This window comes from Triturus cristatus, chromosome 6, assembly GCF_964204655.1.
Source record: "Triturus cristatus chromosome 6, aTriCri1.1, whole genome shotgun sequence".
NCBI classification, from domain to species: domain Eukaryota; kingdom Metazoa; phylum Chordata; class Amphibia; order Caudata; family Salamandridae; genus Triturus; species Triturus cristatus.
In genome coordinates this window covers 709,103,244-709,122,110 of record NC_140589.1, presented here as the reverse complement: position 1 = coordinate 709,122,110, position 18,867 = coordinate 709,103,244, and the positions used below count along the sequence as shown (strand labels likewise).

Genomic DNA, 18,867 nt, shown 5'->3' with positions numbered 1-18,867 from the left:
AGGTGGTGCCTATTTAGGTGATGCGGATGTCACTTTCAGTGTGGACACCACCCGCTTTAGCTGATCAACATCACCTACTGGTGCTCAGCTGTACTGCTTGTGCAAAAATCTACCAGATCCAGCCTGACGCCTGGGGAAAATCAAAGGTAAGGAATCTGTGTCTAGACTCTCTATCACATAGGAGTTCAAATAATGCAAATTGTTTTTTTATGGTTATTATGCCGACATATCTGAATGAATTAAGAGGTTTGGAGGAGGATGCTCCTGAAAATGAGAAAAGAAGATGGGAAAAATTGGGCAATAACAATTACCAGGATTTGGTTAGTAAATTCTGAAGAGAAATATGCCCTCCCAGACTCAATGTTACAGTCCATGTGTAAATTCTTGCATAATCAGACTCATGCAGGAAGAGCCAGTTTTGCTAGGATTTTCAGAAAATATTGGGAGAACACAAGGTTTTGACATGTTGCTGAAGATATGTGTAGTTGTTGTTTAACATCCACTTCAATATTCGGGGGAAGAAAACTGTTACGGTTATAAACCACATTAGCAAATCAGGAGGCCCATTTTACGAGATTGCAGGCAGACTTTATTGACATGCCACAATCTAATTGCTTGAAGTATATCTTAGTAATAGTCTGCCTGTTCTCCAAATGGGTGGAAGCAATTCCCACAAGAGGAGCAGATAGCCTTACAGTTGCCAAATTGTTGTTGAGGGAGTTGATTTTGAGATTTGGCCTCCCAATTTCTATTGAGACTGATAGTGGCGCACACTTCAAGAATTTAATGTTTCAGATAATCTGCACAGCTTCTGAGATCAAGCAAATATTTATTTGACATTTTTTACCACAATCCTCAGATTTAGTTGAATGTACCTATGACAATCCCAAGAATTAACTGCTTCAGCTGGTCTGAAGTAGCCTGATGCACTTCCTTTTATTTTACTGAATATGAGAAGTACCCCAGACAGGAAGAAAGGGTTGACTCCTCATGAGCTACTGATGGGCAGGGCATGAGGCTTGCATTTGTTCAGTCAACTGCACAAGTTTCAATAACTGATGACATCGTTCTGGATTAGTGCAAAGGTCTGGCTGTTGTGGTGAAATATGTAGACTGAAGATTACAAGGCTACACCATGCCATGATCTGAGTATGGAGGACTGGGTGTTTATCCAAAAACATAACTTTCGTAAGAGCTGAGGCGATGAAAGAAGGAGATGCCCATTCCAGATCATATTAACCACAAACAATGCTGTGAAGTGGGAAGGTGTGCCTCAGTTGATCCACTCTGCTCACACAAAGAGAGTAAGACTACTGGAGCAGTGGATGAGGCGAATGATCAAAGTATGTGTCTGCTCATCAAGGTCAGAACCAAATTTGCAGCATGAATCGAGAGGAGGTGAAGAGTTTTCTGGAACTGGTGAAGGCAAAGTAAAAAAACATGAGCAAAAATCTAAGGTGAGCGTAAGTTCAGAAAAAGGACCTGGAATTCCTGAAGTTCAATTAGAGAGGGATCAGAGGCGAGAGCTACTACCATGCAAATGAACAAAACATTGTCAGTACAGTATCAGCAAGAAGATATAGTCTCTGATCAAGACAGTGACAATATGCAATTGAAAATAAAAGTGAAAAAGACCCCTTTTGGAAAAAGAGATTCACAGTGGAAAAAACAGTCAGAGACAAATTTGATCACAGTGCAAACACAAGTACAAGTCGGAGCTCAGGTTTGGGTCCAAGCCAAAGTCAAGAAGAAGATGGAAATCGTAAACTTGCTGTTAAAAAACAGAAAGTTAAAGACATTCCAAGAAAGAGAACTTGTGAACAGAAGCCCTGTGAGCCAGAAGGAGACATAAGAGACTTACCTGAGTGGATGTATTTAGCAACAGTATCAGAAGCAGATAAAATTGAGGACGATTATTTTCAGATGAACAAGAAGTCAATATTGTTTTGAGAGGGGTTGTAGGAAAGTAGGATCTGCTTTCATGGTTACCCCCACTTTTTGCTGGTGTCATTATGTTTTCTTGACTAGTCTGACTGGGATCTTGCTAACCAGGACCCCCGTCTCTGTGCTTCCTCCCTAAATTGGACCATGGTGAGTACTTAGGTACCCCTCCCCCCCCCCAGATTAGCTACTGGGGTACCCTTATAAGTCCCTAGTATATGGTACTAAGGTACCCAGGGCATAGGTACCCCAGGGGTCCCACATGGGCTAAAGCATGTACTATGCCACCAATGGGAGACCACTCAAATTGTGACTACAGGCCTGCCCTTGCAGCCTGTGTAAGCTGGTGCTAGCATCACTTACGACAGATGTAAGTTTTCCTATATCTGAGCTACTACACTTAGAAACCTATAAGTCACCACTAAGGCAGGCCTTTCAATCCTGAAGGCAGGGTGCTCAGTTATAAGTGTGAGGGTGCCCCTGCATGAGCAGGACACCCCTACAATTCCCAGAGTCCATTCTCCAGGAGCTGTAAGTGCATCAGTCATTACGATATATAGAGGGGCCATGCGCCAATACGCGATGTCTAACTCTAAACTGCCTGTAACGAACCCTGGCGTATTTGGTATCAAACATGTTGGACTCATACCCCAACACCGTAAACGGTGTTGGAGGTATGATCCCATGTACTGTGGGACTCCTACGGGGAGCCCTCCATGCTCCTGGTACCAGTCTTGCAGACCAGGACAGCAGGACAGATGCCGACCAGAGGCAAGATTCTGCCCTCCTGCTGCTGAGCCAAGCTCGAGCAGGATAAGGCAGGACAATTGGTTTCCTGTCACAGGGAGGTCTGATCACCTCCCAGACAGGACTTAGTGTATTGAGCGAGGGTGGGGGTGCTTGCCAGCGTCACTAGACTGCTTTGAAGGGCACATTTGGTGCCCTCCCTGCATACTCCAGTTGTAAACGGTTCAGGGAGCTCTTGGTTCCCACTCTGGTGCGAAACTGGACAAAAGACATGGGAGTATCCTCCCCACTGTCCAGACCCTCCTGTAGAAGGGACCCCTGAATCGTCCCAACCCTTTCCTTAGGGTACTTAAGGGCTTACTGCTGGGTGGCTCTTCAGATTCGTTGTGGGACGGGATTCAGGTCCAAAATCACTTCATCTTCAACCGTCTGGGCGTCTTTGATTTTGTTGGACTTCGTTTTGGGAATCGAGATTGCAATTTGGACGACTTCTGCTGTTCCTGGTCTCGTCATCCTGCCAGTCTTATGCATCGTCTGTGCTCTATACAGGTTCTTTACCAGGCCTGTGGACATCCAAGACATCCGAAGGAATCTCCCTAGGAGTGAAGGAGTCATTCCCCTGCATCTACAGGCATCGCAACTAAGCTCTGCTGTTCCTGAGCTCCTACGGACTCCGAACATTTCAGCAACCCAGGTGGTGGTTCTGAAACTCTCTCGAGGCCTGCACTGTTTTCACAGCAAGTTTGAAACCAGTATCCCTGGTCGAAACCGCTGGAGTGGTACTCCTGTGCATCGTGTCGACTTACCATTGTCAAGGCTTGTTGACTGTCTTCACCAGAGATCTTCGGGCTCCAAGAAGCTCCAGCCTCCAGTATCTCTTGCTACCAAGATCTTCATCCTCACCACATCCTCTGCACCGTGGACCTGCATCACTGGTGAGCTGCTCGAGGTCATCTTGCAACTCCTGTGCCTTTGGCCTGTGGGTCCTCTTGAGGGTCTTCTTTGGCTCCAGTGTTTTCTCTGGGCCTACTCTGGCTTACCTGCCTGTGGTGAGTACCTTGTACCTTGCCGGTCCTGACACTGCACAGTCTTTGTCTGCCAAGTTTGTTGCCGCTACCATGGCTTGTTGGTATTCCCACCAGACACCAACCCCTGGCTCTTGACATCCGATGTGGGACAGCTCATGAACTGCTCCTTGTCTTCCACAGTGTTACCTGGTCCACACAGTTATAGCGCCATGGCCACCGTCAACTCTCCTGCATCTTCCGACATCGGTGGGCATTCATCTTCCGTGCCTCCTGGTCACTCTGTCCCCTCTGCTTGCAGGTAACTCTCTTCCTGAATCCACCTTTGGGTTCCTCCGGACTCTTTCATCTTCTTCGTCAGCGGCATCTTCTCTGAAGTCCTCCTTTGTGGTCTAAGACGGTTTTCAACGTCACTTCGCACCTATGCACCCGGCTTCCCTGGCGTAGGTATCCTGGTTCCCGGGATATCCATGGGTGGGGTGACTCTCCAACCTTCCATCTTCCACTGGGTTTCCTCAGGGTCCTCTGGGAAGGGTCCTTCTTCTTATTACCATATGGTTTGGTCTCCCCCTAGAGACCACTGTGTATTTGTGCTACTTACGTGTTCTTTTACTGAAGTATTGAGTGTATTGTGATTATATCTCCAGGTAGGAGATATTGCAATATCTTAGTGAGTGTTTATAATAAATACATATTTTTATAACTACACTGTGTGGTTCTTTTTCACTTAACCTACACGATATGATTAGTACTGGTAAAAGAAGCTGCTTTACACTCCTGGACTAAGCCTGAAAGCTGCTCTCCACAGCTACCATTAGAGAGCTTTCTATGGTTGTTTAAGACCACTAGAATCAGCATAAGGGTTGTCTAGATTAGCGCACGGAACTCCACTTAAATAAGTGTGCACCATATACTAAGCCAGCCTCATACAGTGGTTCAGACACGGAGACAGAAACTGAAGAAGAGCCAACCTTAAAAAAAAGAAAAGAAATAGAGACTTTCATTATCCAGTACTAAAGAAGATCTATGACAAATTTAAAGATTTTTTGTCTAAGAGACTAGTTTGGAAACTTTTTGACAGACTTGTTTTGAATTTTTTAAGATGAGACTTTTACAAAGACTGAAAAGCTAATTGTTGTTTTTCCTTTTCCTTGTTTTGAAGAAATAAAAAGAAAAGAAGAAAATATTATTGTTTAAAAGAAAATGTAGACTTCTTTGCTACCAAAGGAGATTTTCTCTGAAACGAGAAGATGGGAAACAGCAGATACTATAAAATTGTAGGGATGGCATTAGAAAGTCCATATTAGTTTTAGTTGTCCTGTTGGTGTGCTTACTGACTCGCGTGGGAAATATCTCAAATTTATATGAATAGTAATGTTGAAGTTGAAACTAATCCTGAAAAATTTAAGCAAATGATACGGATACATGAATAGCACTTAGTTGGGGGCTATAAGGATAATGTGTATACTAGAATGATTAGGGAGTATGTAGATATAATTAAAAATAAGTAGGAGTTATGTATGTATTTAACTTCCTACCTCAGATGTGAGTATTTCGGAGTTATTAAGACTTAATACTAATTTGGATAAAGATTATTCGTGTTTACGGCGTAATGAAGAGTGGGATTCTATTAGCGAGAGGAGTGAAGGTAGTGAGACATTTAGAGGAGCAGAACATTGCCTTGGAAGAAATCAGAGAAGAAGATAAATTTAGGTCTTCAGGTTTACATCCTCGGTAGAAGATGGATCAGGTAAGAAAAGGTGATATGTGCATGGTAAGGCATGCTGAGAAAGAAGAGAAAGTAACACTTGGGGGTTTAAGAGTGTGCAACAAATCTTATGAGATTAGTGTAGATCTTTTGATTGAAGGGGAACCTATTATGAGGGGAATTTGCAATGTTTGTGGAATTAATGCTTATTTTAACCTGCCAAGAAATTGGGTGGGTTCATGTTATTTGGCTTAAGGTTTCCCTAGAATTTATTATATAGATGAGTTAGATGAAGAATATGGCATGAGGAGAAAGAAACTACATTTTGGAAAAGTAGTCTTAGATATTTTAGGAGCAATCTTTCCTCCAATGGGTGTAGCTATGAACGATGTGAAAAGTAGGTGATTGTCTACAGTAGTAGATAGGCTTGCTGTAGAGACAGAAGTGGACTAGTCTGAGACTATTAAGAAAAATTTGATGCAGTCTGCCTTTACTCAGAGCTCGAGGCATGACAGTGGAGCATACAAATACAGAAGACTAAAGTCTTTTCAGTCAGACTGCATTTTCATGGGACACTACCCGTTGTCACCCACTGGTCAGAGATGCCCTATGCCATCCTGAGTGTCTACCAATATGGATCGCTCAAACATAGTAAGATGGCTGCATACAAGAACACGTCTTTCACCCACTTTCCTAGCACAGACGGAATCTTATCAACTCTCCTCTGATACATACTGCCTATGGTTCAGCCCATAGTGTCACAGTTTAACCTGCCAACTACAAATCAGGTGCACGCGGATCTTGCATTTAAAAGGTAAAGGGAACATAAGAGTGTGGGGACTTTAGATGGAAGGAATGGACATGAGAGGGAGGATGTTGAATCTACAGTAGTCTTGTGGTCTGACAAACCTTTTACATTTATGTGAGAGTAAGTTAAAGGTCACAAGATTCAAACTTTTTAAAAATATATTTATATGTTTAATATTTCTATTAAATTAACACATAACAGCCAACAAACATTATTATATTTGTGGCAGTTACGCAGACATCAATTCCCAAAATAACCAAGCATATTGCAAATCTTTTTTTTCTTTTCTTTTCCTACTATATATTTTACTTTAGCCAGATTGTTTGCTATAATTTCCTTTGAGATTGGGCCTCTTATCTCTTCCCCTTCTTACACTTCTATTCTAAATTACTTCTCCCAACTTTTCTTTGCTCTTATATTTTGAATCTGAACTCTTAACCCTCTATTCTACATCTCAACCTCCATTCCATGTTCTCCAGCATGATAACTCCATTTTTCTTTCAGTTGTCTGTCTTTTATCCTATGTTCAAGAAGGTCTAGAATTGGGTGCTTATTAAGCTTTTGTAATAATTCAGCCTAGTCTGCTAGATCTTCCTTCTGTTGACCTGTCATTCCATCTAGTATGTTTAATTTGTGTCTCCTCTACCAAAGACCATTCTTCCATGTACCTAACCTACTTGGTATATTGTGGGGCTTGGGATTGCAACTAATGCATTGCTTTCCTCCTTTTTGCTAATACTATTCCTAGCATTACTTTATGTCTCATTTTCCTCTCATATATCATTGGTATTATTCAAAAAATGTATAGTTTTTGAGTAAGATCCACCTGACTCTCTGTGATCTCCTTTAGTTTCGCCACTATTTCTGAATATGATCACATTTCCATGCCACATGCCAGAAATGTGCACCTGGTTCTGCATCTAGGGCAGATCATCTAGGGCAAAATTACACAAGGAGATAAGTGGTATGGCTAATAGGACAGGCGCTGCCAGAAATATTCACTAAAATTATTATGAATTTCCCTAATTAGTACGGTGCTATAAGGAGGAGAGAACCACCAACCTCTCCTAATCAGCAGCCTGGGCTGCAACAACTAACAACGTAATTCCTTAGCACACGTTAGTTCTTAATGTTGATTAACAAAGTAGAATCGTACATGAACAGATGAGACAACATATAAATCAGCAGCACAAAGTATGTATCTCGCAGTCTTCGATCTTTAAATCATATGTTGATTCCTTTGGTTATTAATCTTGTGACTGTTTGTGAGCCCAAAGCCAACACGTGTTTCGTCGCTTCACGTTCAATTGACATGCGACTTTCTCAAGGCTAAGTGAGAAATAGACCATAGTCACTATTTCAGGCAATAGTTAAGTAAAGTTACGTAAGCTCTACGACATTCCACCAACTGGCCTCCACCGTGACTTAGTGTGCATTGAAAATTCGATGTCAATTTTATGTTTAAGCAACCATCATTGTGCCACATACTAATAATTCTAAAAGCTTTTACCTCCACTGTGGCAAGTTAAGCATCTATGGATAATGTGAACATTTGAGTTACAACATATTTCACGAAGGTCCGCGGTTTAGTACAAGTTATTTAAGAGAGCAAGTCTTCTTTGTAAAAAATAAAGCATTTGTCAAGGATCAGAATCAATCTTTAACATGGTGTATTATGTGTCCGTTTAAAAATACAATGTGACTATTCACCCGTAAAGACAATAACTATAAGAATGACACCTTGGAACCATCATCTCCTAGGATGCCAAGCGTGCACAGTCACCAACACAAATCTAGAATTATAGTATAAAATAGCACAGACCTTAATCTCTTTTCTTAGCACCGCTATAAGTAATCATAAGGGAGGAGAGAGAATATGGGAATTAGTATCCGCCCCCTAGAAGTGTAATACAGATATAAGATTCACTTATAAATGAATATGAATATATAGGTACCTACTTTCAGTGTGGTGTTAATTCCGACCCACACAGACATCAGGCGTGGGTATAAATGGGCAAGCGAAATGGCATTTATTCTGTTAACTGGATCCAGTATCTTGTATCCAAGCTGTAATAAATATAGGAGCCAAAGCTAGTATTTTATCCAATTACGAGCTGACAGTCCAAGTAAAAAACTCGATTTGTAATGCTGTCAGATCCCTATAGTCTCCGACTTTTTAATAAGAAATATAAAACGCCCCCTCAGCAAAGCTAAGGCGCGTAAATAAGAAGTATAATTACTGTGTGTTCAGCAATAATGAATAGAAAATCTAAAATTATCTCAACATCTGTTATTGTAATGGGCAAGTCTGGAGGAGGTTCATTACGAACTAACGTTGCCCCCTGACTTAAGAGAATTACGCAGAGTAAGAGCTGTGTAAAACGATTACAAAGCACAAACTGCACTTCGGCTGATACTAAGAGTGGGCAGCATATATCCGATAAATATATCGTGGAGTGGATAGAATCTACATGAGATAACACGTATGCTTACTAAAGATAAGGATATCAGTAGCATAAAAAGCGAATCGCGCCTAGTGCCCTCACCGGAAAGTTAAACGAGTCTTGTTGCAATCGCCCCCTCACGCCGTCTTCCTCGAGTACGAGCTAGCCTAGACACCATTTCCGTATTTTTGAGCATCCCTAATTATCACGTCACCGCTTGTGGATCAGGCGTTACGCACAATTTGGAACATCGTGGGCGCCATCTTGTAAGAGAACTCAATTCTAGTATCTCTATTATTATTAAGTGAAAATCTCATACTATATTAAAAGAGAAAAGCATCTTTTTAGATGAATTGCTGTTGGAGCACCCGGCTCAAATAATATTGGGATTATCACAGTACTGTGATTATCCACAATTTCTTTCCTCGCAATGTCATATTGAGTAAATAAGCCAGAAATTAATTAGAAAGAAGCGTAGAAGCGCCTTCTTGTAAGTGAACTAAATTCTAGTCTCTTTCTTAATATTAGGAAAATCTCGTACTATATTAAAAGAGACAAGCAATATTTTAGACGAATTGCTGTTTGAGCACATGGCTCAAATAATATTGGGATTTTCACAGTCATGTGATTATCTTCCACAATTTCTTTCCTCGCAATGTCATATTGAGTAAATATGCCAGAAATTAATTAGAAAGAAGCGTAAGATAAGTAATTACTAGATGCGCTTCATTCGTCCTCCCTTACTAGGTACGGTAAATAAACTAATATATAACTGTCAAGTTCTGCCCAAAAGTCTCCTTTTTTAACGTTAACATTACCCATAAGATGTACGAACGTCAATATCATGACGGATGAACCAAACCCTGCCTACCATTCACTTTCTTAAGAAAATCCTCATTGGGATATCAGGCCTTATTAACGATAATTTAAATTGTATTTGATTAGTCAAGCTTCAAAACAAAATGTTACAACAGTCATAAACCGAATCTACCAATCGTTATTAATTCAAACGTCAGGTGAAATTATAATTATGTGTATGTGCCGAGTCCAATTAATTCAGTAAGTACTAAGTAAGTCTAATGTCCCCACTGTATGTAGCATACGCACATCATAGTATTCATAGTTTTAGCATTCAAGATTATATACATTAATGTAATAAGGCCTGATAGCCCAATGAGGATTTTCTTAAGAAAGTGAATGGTAGGAAGGGTTTGGTTTGTCCGTCATGATATTGACGTTTGTACATCTTATGGATAATGTTAACGTTAAAAAAGGAGACTTTTGGGCAGAACTTGACGGTTATATATTAGTTTATTTACCGTACCGAGTAAGGGAGGACGGATGAAGTGCATCTAGTAATTACTTATCTTACGCTTCTTTCTAATACATTTCTGGCATATTTACTCAATATGACATTGCGAGGAAAGAAATTGTGGAAGGTAATCACATGACTGTGATAATCCTAATATTATTTGAGCCATGTGCTCAAACAGCAATTGATCTAAAAAATTGCTTTTCTCTTTTAATATAGTATGAGATTTTCTTAAAAATAATAAAGAGACTAGAATTTAGTTCACTTACAAGACGGCGCTTCTACGCCTCTTTCTAATTAATTTCTGGCTTATTTACTCAATATGACATTGCGAGGAAAGAAATTGTGGAAGATAATCACAGTACTGTGATAATCCCAATATTATTTGAGCCGTGTGCTCCAACAACAATTCATCTAAAAAATTGCTTTTCTCTTTTAATATAGTACGAGATTTTCACTTTATAATAGTAGAGATACTAGAATTGAGTTCACTTACAAGATGGCGCCCACGATGTTCCAAATTTGTCGTGACGCCTGATCCACAAGCGGTCACGCGATAATGAGGGATGCTCAAAAATAAGGAAATGGCGTCTAGGCTACCTCGTACTCGAGGAAGACGGCGTGAGGGGGCGATTGCAACAAGACTCGTTTAACTTTCCGGTGAGTGCACTAGGTGCAATTCTCTTTTTATGCTACTGATATCCTTAGCTTTAGTAAGCATACGTGTTCTCTCATGTAGATTCTATCCACTCCACGGTATATTTATCGGATATATGCTGCCCACTCTTAGTATCGGCCGAAGTGCAGTTTGTGCTTTGTATTCATTTTGCATAGCTTTTACTCTGCGTAATTCTGTTAAGTCAGGGGTCAACTTTAGTTCGTAATGAACCTCCTCCAGACTTGCCCATTACAATAACAGATGCTGAGATAATTTTAGATTTTCTATTCATTATTGCTGAACACACAGTAATTATACTTCTTATTTACACGCCTTAGCTTTGCTGAGGGGGCATTTTATATTTCTTATTAAAAAGTCGGAGACTATAGGGGTCTGACAGCATTACAAATCGAGTTTTTTACTTGGACTGTCAGCTCGTAATTGGATAAAATACTAGCTTTGGCTCCTAAATTTATTACAGCTTGGATACAAGATACTGGATCCAATTGACAGAATAAATGACATTTTGCTTCCCCATTTATACCCACGCCTGAGGTCTGTGGGGGTCGGAATTAACACCACACTGAAAGTAGGTACCTATATATTCATGTTCATTTAAAAGTAAATCTTATATCTGTATTACGCTTCTAGGGGGCGGATACTAATTCCCATATTCTCTCTCCTCCCTTATGATTACTTATAGCGGTCCTAAGAAAAGAGATAACGGTCTGTGCTATTTTATACTATAATTCTAGATTTGTGTTGGTGACAGTGCACGCTTGGCATCCTTGGAGATGTTGGTTCCAAGGTGTCATTATTATAGTTATTGTCTTTACGGGTGAATAGTCACGTTGTATTTTTAAACGGACATATAATACACCATGTTAAAGATTGATTCTGGTCCTTGACAAATGCTTTACTTTTTACAAAGAAGACTTGCTCTCTTAAATAACTTGTACTAAACCGCGGACCTTCGTGAAATATGTTGTAACTCAAATGTTCACATTATCCATAGATGCTTAACTAGCCAAGGTGGAGGTAAAAGCTTTTAGAATTATTAGTATGTGGCACAATGATGGTTGCTTAAACATAAAATTGACGCCGAATTTTCAATGCACACTAAGTCACGGTGGAGGCCAGTTGGTGGAATGTCGTAGAGCTTATGTAACTTTACTTAACTATTGCCTGAAATAGTGACTGTGGCCTATTTCTCACTTAGCCTTGAGAAACTCGCATGTCAATTGAACGTGAAGCGACGAAACACGTGTTGGCTTTGGGCTCACAAACAGTCACAAGATTAATAACCAAAGGAATCAACATATGAATTAAATATCGAAGACTCCGAGATACATACTTTGTGCTGCTGATTTATATGTTGTCTCATCGGTTCATGTACGATTCTACTTTGTTAATCAACATTAAGAACTAACGTGTGCTAAGGAATTGTGTTGTCAGATCATCTAGGCCAGATCACAGATTTTCTGCGTAGATGTTATATAGGGCTTCATTTAGATCTCGGTGGATGGGTTACTCCGTCACAATGGTAACGGATATCCCGTCAGCCGAAATATAAATCCCATTATGTCCTATGTGATTTATATTACGGTGGACGGGTTATATGTCACTCTTGTGACAGTGTATCTCGTCATTTGAGATCTAAATCAGGCCCATATTCTCTGTGATGTTAAATAAGTTCTATGCAAGTTATCAAATTGTATTAACCTTATAAACCACTGCTTGATATTGTTTTTCCTTGTGTACACATTTTATCCCATTCTGTTCTAGTATGGGTTTCGTACAGTCACATAAGCTTGAATATTGCTGGGTGGTATGTTAGCACAAGCAATCATTCTCACTCCTTAAATTCAGGATTAATTAGTTCTGGAACTCATCTCAAAACTATATAACTTCGATTCACCAAACTCTTTGTTGTTCCCACAGTTGACTTTGATGATCTGGTTGCTCAGTGGTGTAGGGTTATTGGTGGAGCATGCCAACCCATTACTGACAATCTGTCAAGAGTACAGGGGTTTCCCTCATATCTGCTTCTGTGCTCTTCTGCCCGAATACCTAAAGTGTGCAGCTGATTAAATATTTCTACCTTGGTAGATGTTGTCATATTTATTTGTTTGTCTAGAAGTTCCAATAAGTTGTAATTTGGTTAAAAAATACTGAAAGTCAAATTTGAAATTAAAAAGAAAAGTCTGTTCCTTTTATCCCCAGCTTTTTCCTATTTATGTTTGTGATGGGAAAGTTGGGTCTTTGTCAATGTCTAAAACACAGGTCATTGATCACCTCATTAAAACTGGGCATCTCAACATACTTTACCAAGCAGAGTTCCACGGACATGGATCCATGTGACTTACATAGAGTAAATCTAGATACAAAGCGGATATGCACTAACGTGGGCAGGGGTTGCCGAGGAGTGGGGAAGTGTGGAATGAAGCTACTAGGCACAGCTGAACAGAAAGGGGAGTGACAGAGCTATGGATGGGAGAGGGCTAGGAGTGAGATAGCTGTGGGTGAGAGAGGGATGGGAGTGAAACCTTTTTAGCAGTCATCCGGAATTGTGCTGCTTATCCTGATTTACCGTTGCTTGGATAGGTGTGTTTTCATCCTTTTTTTAAGTGAAAAGGGGATTGAGCACTCCGTATATAAACTGGGATTAGATGGGTTTCCAGATTCTGGTTCATAGCATATGAAAGCCTGGTGTGATGTCTTTTCTTGCTGCAGTTACTTCTCCTTTACTGACTTCAAGTCTAGTGGTGGTGGTGCTACTAGACATTCATGGTGCACCGAAGGTACTCATCTTGGTTGCACAGTATGGTGTAGCTGGTTTCAATATGTCGCAGGCAGGCAGAGGGAACCAGTCTTCGGGGGTTATATCATTATCTTGCACTTGTGCATTGTTTTGATGAAGCATGCACAGAGGATGATCTTCAATGGAGCCAGGTGAATCAAAGGGATGGTGGACAGCACAGTGTTTGTTGACTCATCGAGGTGGGAAAGGACAAGAACATGGGTTAAATTTTGAAACCTGCTTCCAGTAGAAAAAGTTCTCTTTGTGAAGTCTGGAGTATTTATGCAAAGCAGTCTTCATCTTGGGCAGGGAGAAGGAATTCTCCTGCTGTACTCCTAGATGTGGAACATTATCCTAAATCGAATTGACCAATGTTTATACCTTCTTCACATCTGCAAGGAGCTGAAATACAAAATCTTGAAGCAACACTTTGTCACTCCTGAAGAGGTCCACTCACATCCTGTCTATCCATCTCTCACAGCTCTGCAACTCTCCTCACTGCTCTGACCCTACCCCTAAGACTCAGGCCCACGCTGTTCCCTCAAGCATTGTAAACCCCCACTCTTAGTGTTCAGCACTCCTTCTTTGCAATACACACTCTAAAATTGCCATTGAGTACAACCGCTATGTTTGAGTAGATAGGTTTGCACTTATCACATGCATACATAAATATACAAATACATACATAATATTTGAAAAATCCACAGCTTTTAAAATATATTCAGGTGCCCAACGAAGGTAAAATAGTCGGTAACTAAAGTTTGGGATACTACTTTCTGGTGAGAGAAAAGTATGTCACTGCAATCCACGTGAAGGTTCAGTAGCAGGGGAACAAGGTGAAAAAGCACCCATCTGTTTCTTGACCTAACAAATGCAACTTAGCTTTCAACCAAAGTAAATACTGCAGTAACTTCTAGCAAAACGTGTGAGAATTTCAACATTTGCTAAGGCAGACATCTTGTGAGAAGCTCCAAACCTTACATACCAAATTGTTAGAAAGAAACCCACAAAGTTTGTATAGGATCTAAAACGATTCTCTCTGATATGTTAGCTAATTGTCTTCTGTGTACTATGATTAGGGCTCCCGGTTTTATGGTATTTATTATTTTGACATTTCCGTTTGTTTTATCCATATTTATTTTTGGGCCACCTTATTGGTATTTATCCATATTTATTTTGTATTTTGACAATAAATGAAGCCATAAAATTGTATATTTCCACATTTATTTAGCTGTTCAACGTGCACTCATACATGGATGCTTGTCACGATTTAGCAAATTAGGCAGCAATGTATAACAAAACATTACACTCACAGGTACACATTAGCGTTGTCCTACAAATATATCTTAACATATGAATGTATTTATGGAAATTTCAACCTCTTTTTTAACTCTCCATGCTGTCTATTTGCTCAACTGTTGCCTGGAATTCATGAAAGAGAGCATGGAGACTGTCTCATAACAAGCACAATTTTCAGTATTTTTCTGCTTTTAGAAATAAATGCAGACAGGAAACACAACGTTTTCTGTCTGTTTTTATCTGTAAAAATCAGTAAAAACGAAAAAACCAGAAGCCTTAACTATGATCATCTGAAGCTGTGATCCTTAATGGAAAGCGTGTGCCCTACCCTTGGCCCACGCACTGCTCAAAGTTTTCAGGTTTGGTATCTGTGGTTTCAGTTATAACTATTCCTGGGCCATCGATCATAAAGGTGTGCCCGGAGCTATTAGCACCACCTGAAACTTTAGAGTAGGCATGAATTGCCATATTGATAGGATGAACAGAGGAGAGTCCACAACTTTAGAGCAGGTGATAACATAGGAACTGACAGATTATCTTTTTGAACTCAGTTACCTGTGTTATAATCTGGAAGACGTACATATACGGATGGCAGGAAGAGGGAATGTGGCTGGGAGGGAAGCAGAATAATGCAGAAAACGTGTTTAGAAAAAATTATGTTGAGTGTTTTAGTCCACAGCTGACCATTCGTGCTTTCTGAGGATTTTATTGAGATTCAGGGGACCATTGGGGGTTCGCTAGGTTGGTTCCGGAGACTTGAGGGTATGTCTGACATATTATTTAATTTGTTCAAAGAACATAGAATTTGCAAAATTACAGAATCCTAGAGATGTTGACTTGGAAAGGACAAGTATTGTATTATTATGCCCAGACCCAAACTATGTTTCATCAATAATAACGATATGAATGTTATCATACATTTAAGTTTGAGGGTTAGCAGTAATGTGCGGTGGAACGGTTGGTGAATTTGCTCAAAGGGGGGCAGGGAAGGGGAGAACATCTTTGTATTGCAGATTCAATATCTGGGTGCATATCAAATATTGAGATAACATAGGATAAATAGAACAGTGCACAACTCAAGCAAAAAATAGTGAGGGAAACACGTGGTGTTCTTAATGTAAAGCACTGTGTAAAATGTGTACAACCAAAAGGTACCCTGGGGAAGGAAGCCAAACCCACTCTCCCTTCTTAGAGTCCCTCAGCACCCAAAAGGTCGCCCAAGTCTTGATAGAACTGCTTTAGGACAGGAAGTACATCTCTGGCTCAAAGGTTTGAGCGAGCTAGGGCATGCTGGGAGTAGCCTAATTGCCAGGCAAAGGCCAAAGTCCTTAAAGTTGAGTGCAAATTTCGTGACATTAGCCTCAACAAAAGAGACGTAATAAATAACTCGCTATTGTGGTATAGCGCTCATGTACCTTGCAAAGGCTTTATATGTTATGATCACAAGAAGGTATACAAAATTGTTTGCTTTCACTAAAAGCCACATCATCTCAGTTATATGCACATCCTAAGAGATGCCCCATTACAAATAGACTCTACATTACACAAGTATCCAAGAAGGGCATCTATTCCACGGAATTGGGAGCAGCTGTGTTTTCCACCTACAAATACGTTACATCTGAAGAAGGGTGCAAAGTGCTCCTTTCTTAATTGCTGGAGCCATAAAGAGATCTTGCTTTATGTGCTGCCTGGACGGTAAGTGATGCTACCAACCGTGAGGAGGGGGAATTACATGTAACTATGCTCTTCACAGAAGGCCCTTTTTTTGTTAGTAGGATTCATCTCATACTAAAACGTAATTTTTTCCAATTATTGCTCAGTTAAACTCAGTTTGTTCACAGGTATAGTAAACATACCTCCTGCTTGTATCCAGCCATTCTTTACAATGCGGTGAAAAGTTGTCCCTCTGTAATTTAGTTCTCGGCAATCGGGCGATATAATTTCAGGTAACTGACACAACTCTCGAAAATTCTCACAGGTTTTTGGGCATATGCTAGAAAAAAGCTATACGGAATAAAAAAAAATGAATATATATAATCAATATGAGAAGAGGAAGACTATATTTGAAAATGTTTTGAATTTACATTGATATAGCGCTTACTACCCCTAACGAGGCATTGAAGTGCTTTCAATTAATGATCATGTGGCAATTTTAGTTTTAAATTCAAAGTACCTCAAATAAGAATCGTCCACTTGGCTCGTCGTCAATAGCTATGTCCATGTACACAAAGGTATTCTATAGGATCAAGAAAGCAAATGGTGAGGGAAGGTAAAATCAAAAATATCACTTGTCCTATATAATTTCCCGACATGGTGACTGGAGGTGTGTCCACCTCAAAACACAAAATACATGATACGTAAATGCTTATGTACAACTGTGGGCTTGCAAGTTTCTGTTTAACACTAAGTGCCCACATATACAGAGACGTTTTAATGCATGGGCAAAGTGTGCTCTGGCCCAGGGCCCCAGCCTTTCAGGGGGCCCCTAATAGCTCCGGCTCTGTTCTCCACACAGTCCTGCCCTGATGACCTAAAATGATTTTTAAACACGAGTCTATTGTACAGGTTGCTCAGAAATGTGGTCTGTTTTTCAGCACCATGCAACATCTATAAAAAAAGATCTTTTTAGATCGAAACAGGAGCTCTCATATGAGAAAGGTCACATAAATTATTTGCAATATTATTAGTGAGCTGCTGCTGTATTACAATAGTGAAAACAAACATCACAATCCCTGACTAATAAATAAAAACACATAGAATTTGGAACAGTGTGCCTGCGCAGTATCGGTCAACTGGTCAAAGAGGATATGAAAAAGCTTAAATTGGATCACAAAATCAAAGGTGTACTGGACAGGGGGCCCCCATAATACGTTGGGCCCAGGGCCCCCAAGATCCTTCAGAAGTCCCTGCTCATATAAAGTATTGTAGGAAATCGAGAAGAAATTAATGTTTACAACTGCTACAAATACAGCCAACAGGATTTGCAGTATTTATTTATGCTTACCGACTACAGGCGTCTGGGTAGGATAATCCCATGAGTGTCAGAAATACATTAAGACATACGCAAACTTTGCTGTAGTAAATATTGCTGCTGATAATAGAGCTACGTTGATGATTAAGTACAGTGAGCAACAGAACTCACACCTACACAGTGGGTGTGAAAATGCAACGCCATTGGCGGACACAGGAAAAATTCAAAGAAGACCATGGCCAAAAGAATAAAGTTTACAGGGACTTAATGAAGAGCATCACCTCAATTTCAAACTCATGAACAACACCCCATAGCTACTTCCAAAACAAGGGGGCTGTCTATTACATAAAACAGTGAAATCACTGACAAACACCCTACACAGTATTCACAATTGGAAACGTGGAACTTTACCTTCAAATCTACGTATGCATGAATCCCTATCAAGACTGCACAGCCACTGTCGAAGGGCCAATACCTCAAATGCTATGGATGCCTTGGAAGAAAAAGATGAATCCAATTGATATTGGCAGCCTTCAGAAAACAAGTGGCATGGAGAGTGAAGAAGCCACAGCAGCTCATGACTACAACTACTGAAATAACATTTCTACCTAGGACGTTCAATCTTCCGTGCCGTTGGCTCTGGAACCAGGATAATGCATTTGGTATGACTTCAGTGACATGTGTAATGAACTACCCACCAACCACATTGAATGCCAAAGAAACAAGAGTTGTAATATAGAACTTCAGTGTTAAGTTTCTAAATCGTGTTCCAAACTTTTTGCTCTGGAAAACAGAACCTGCTTCCTTGTTACCATGTAACAACACTCTTCAGTCAATACCAAGCAATATTAACGACTAAAAATCACCCTATAGAGAACACGTTCACCCCCTGTGCCAGCAGAAGACTGAAGATGGCACTAAGGTATGGTACTCCGGCTCAGTAATGTTATTAAAATGGTTACCTGAGGAAGATGGGACTACTCAACGTATTTAGCCAGGTTTTTTGGGTTTGTAGGATGATCCACCAGGGCCCGGGTTTCTGAGAGGTGAGCAGTGCTTTGGAGGCAAGACTTAGGCAGTACCAAAAGGTTAGGTCAGGAGTAGTCTAGCCTCTTTGGCCATTATTTACACAGCTGAGGAGGGTTAGAACCAGG

At 40.3% G+C, this 18,867-nt stretch overlaps 1 protein-coding gene across 3 annotated transcripts in view; it reads right to left on the bottom strand.

The window, feature by feature from the left end:
* The window catches only part of PPIL6 (peptidylprolyl isomerase like 6), a 171,850-nt gene that overhangs the window by 98,938 nt on the left and 54,045 nt on the right, over positions 1 to 18,867 (bottom strand). For all 3 annotated transcript variants that reach the window (XM_085611192.1, XM_085611191.1, XM_085611193.1), the window contains exons 4-5: positions 16,916 to 16,978; positions 16,599 to 16,746 (exon numbers count right to left, since the gene is read on the bottom strand). In XM_085611192.1, coding sequence (XP_085467318.1) covers positions 16,599 to 16,746; positions 16,916 to 16,978 — 211 coding nt within the window. The remainder of the gene's footprint in view (positions 1 to 16,598; positions 16,747 to 16,915; positions 16,979 to 18,867) is intronic.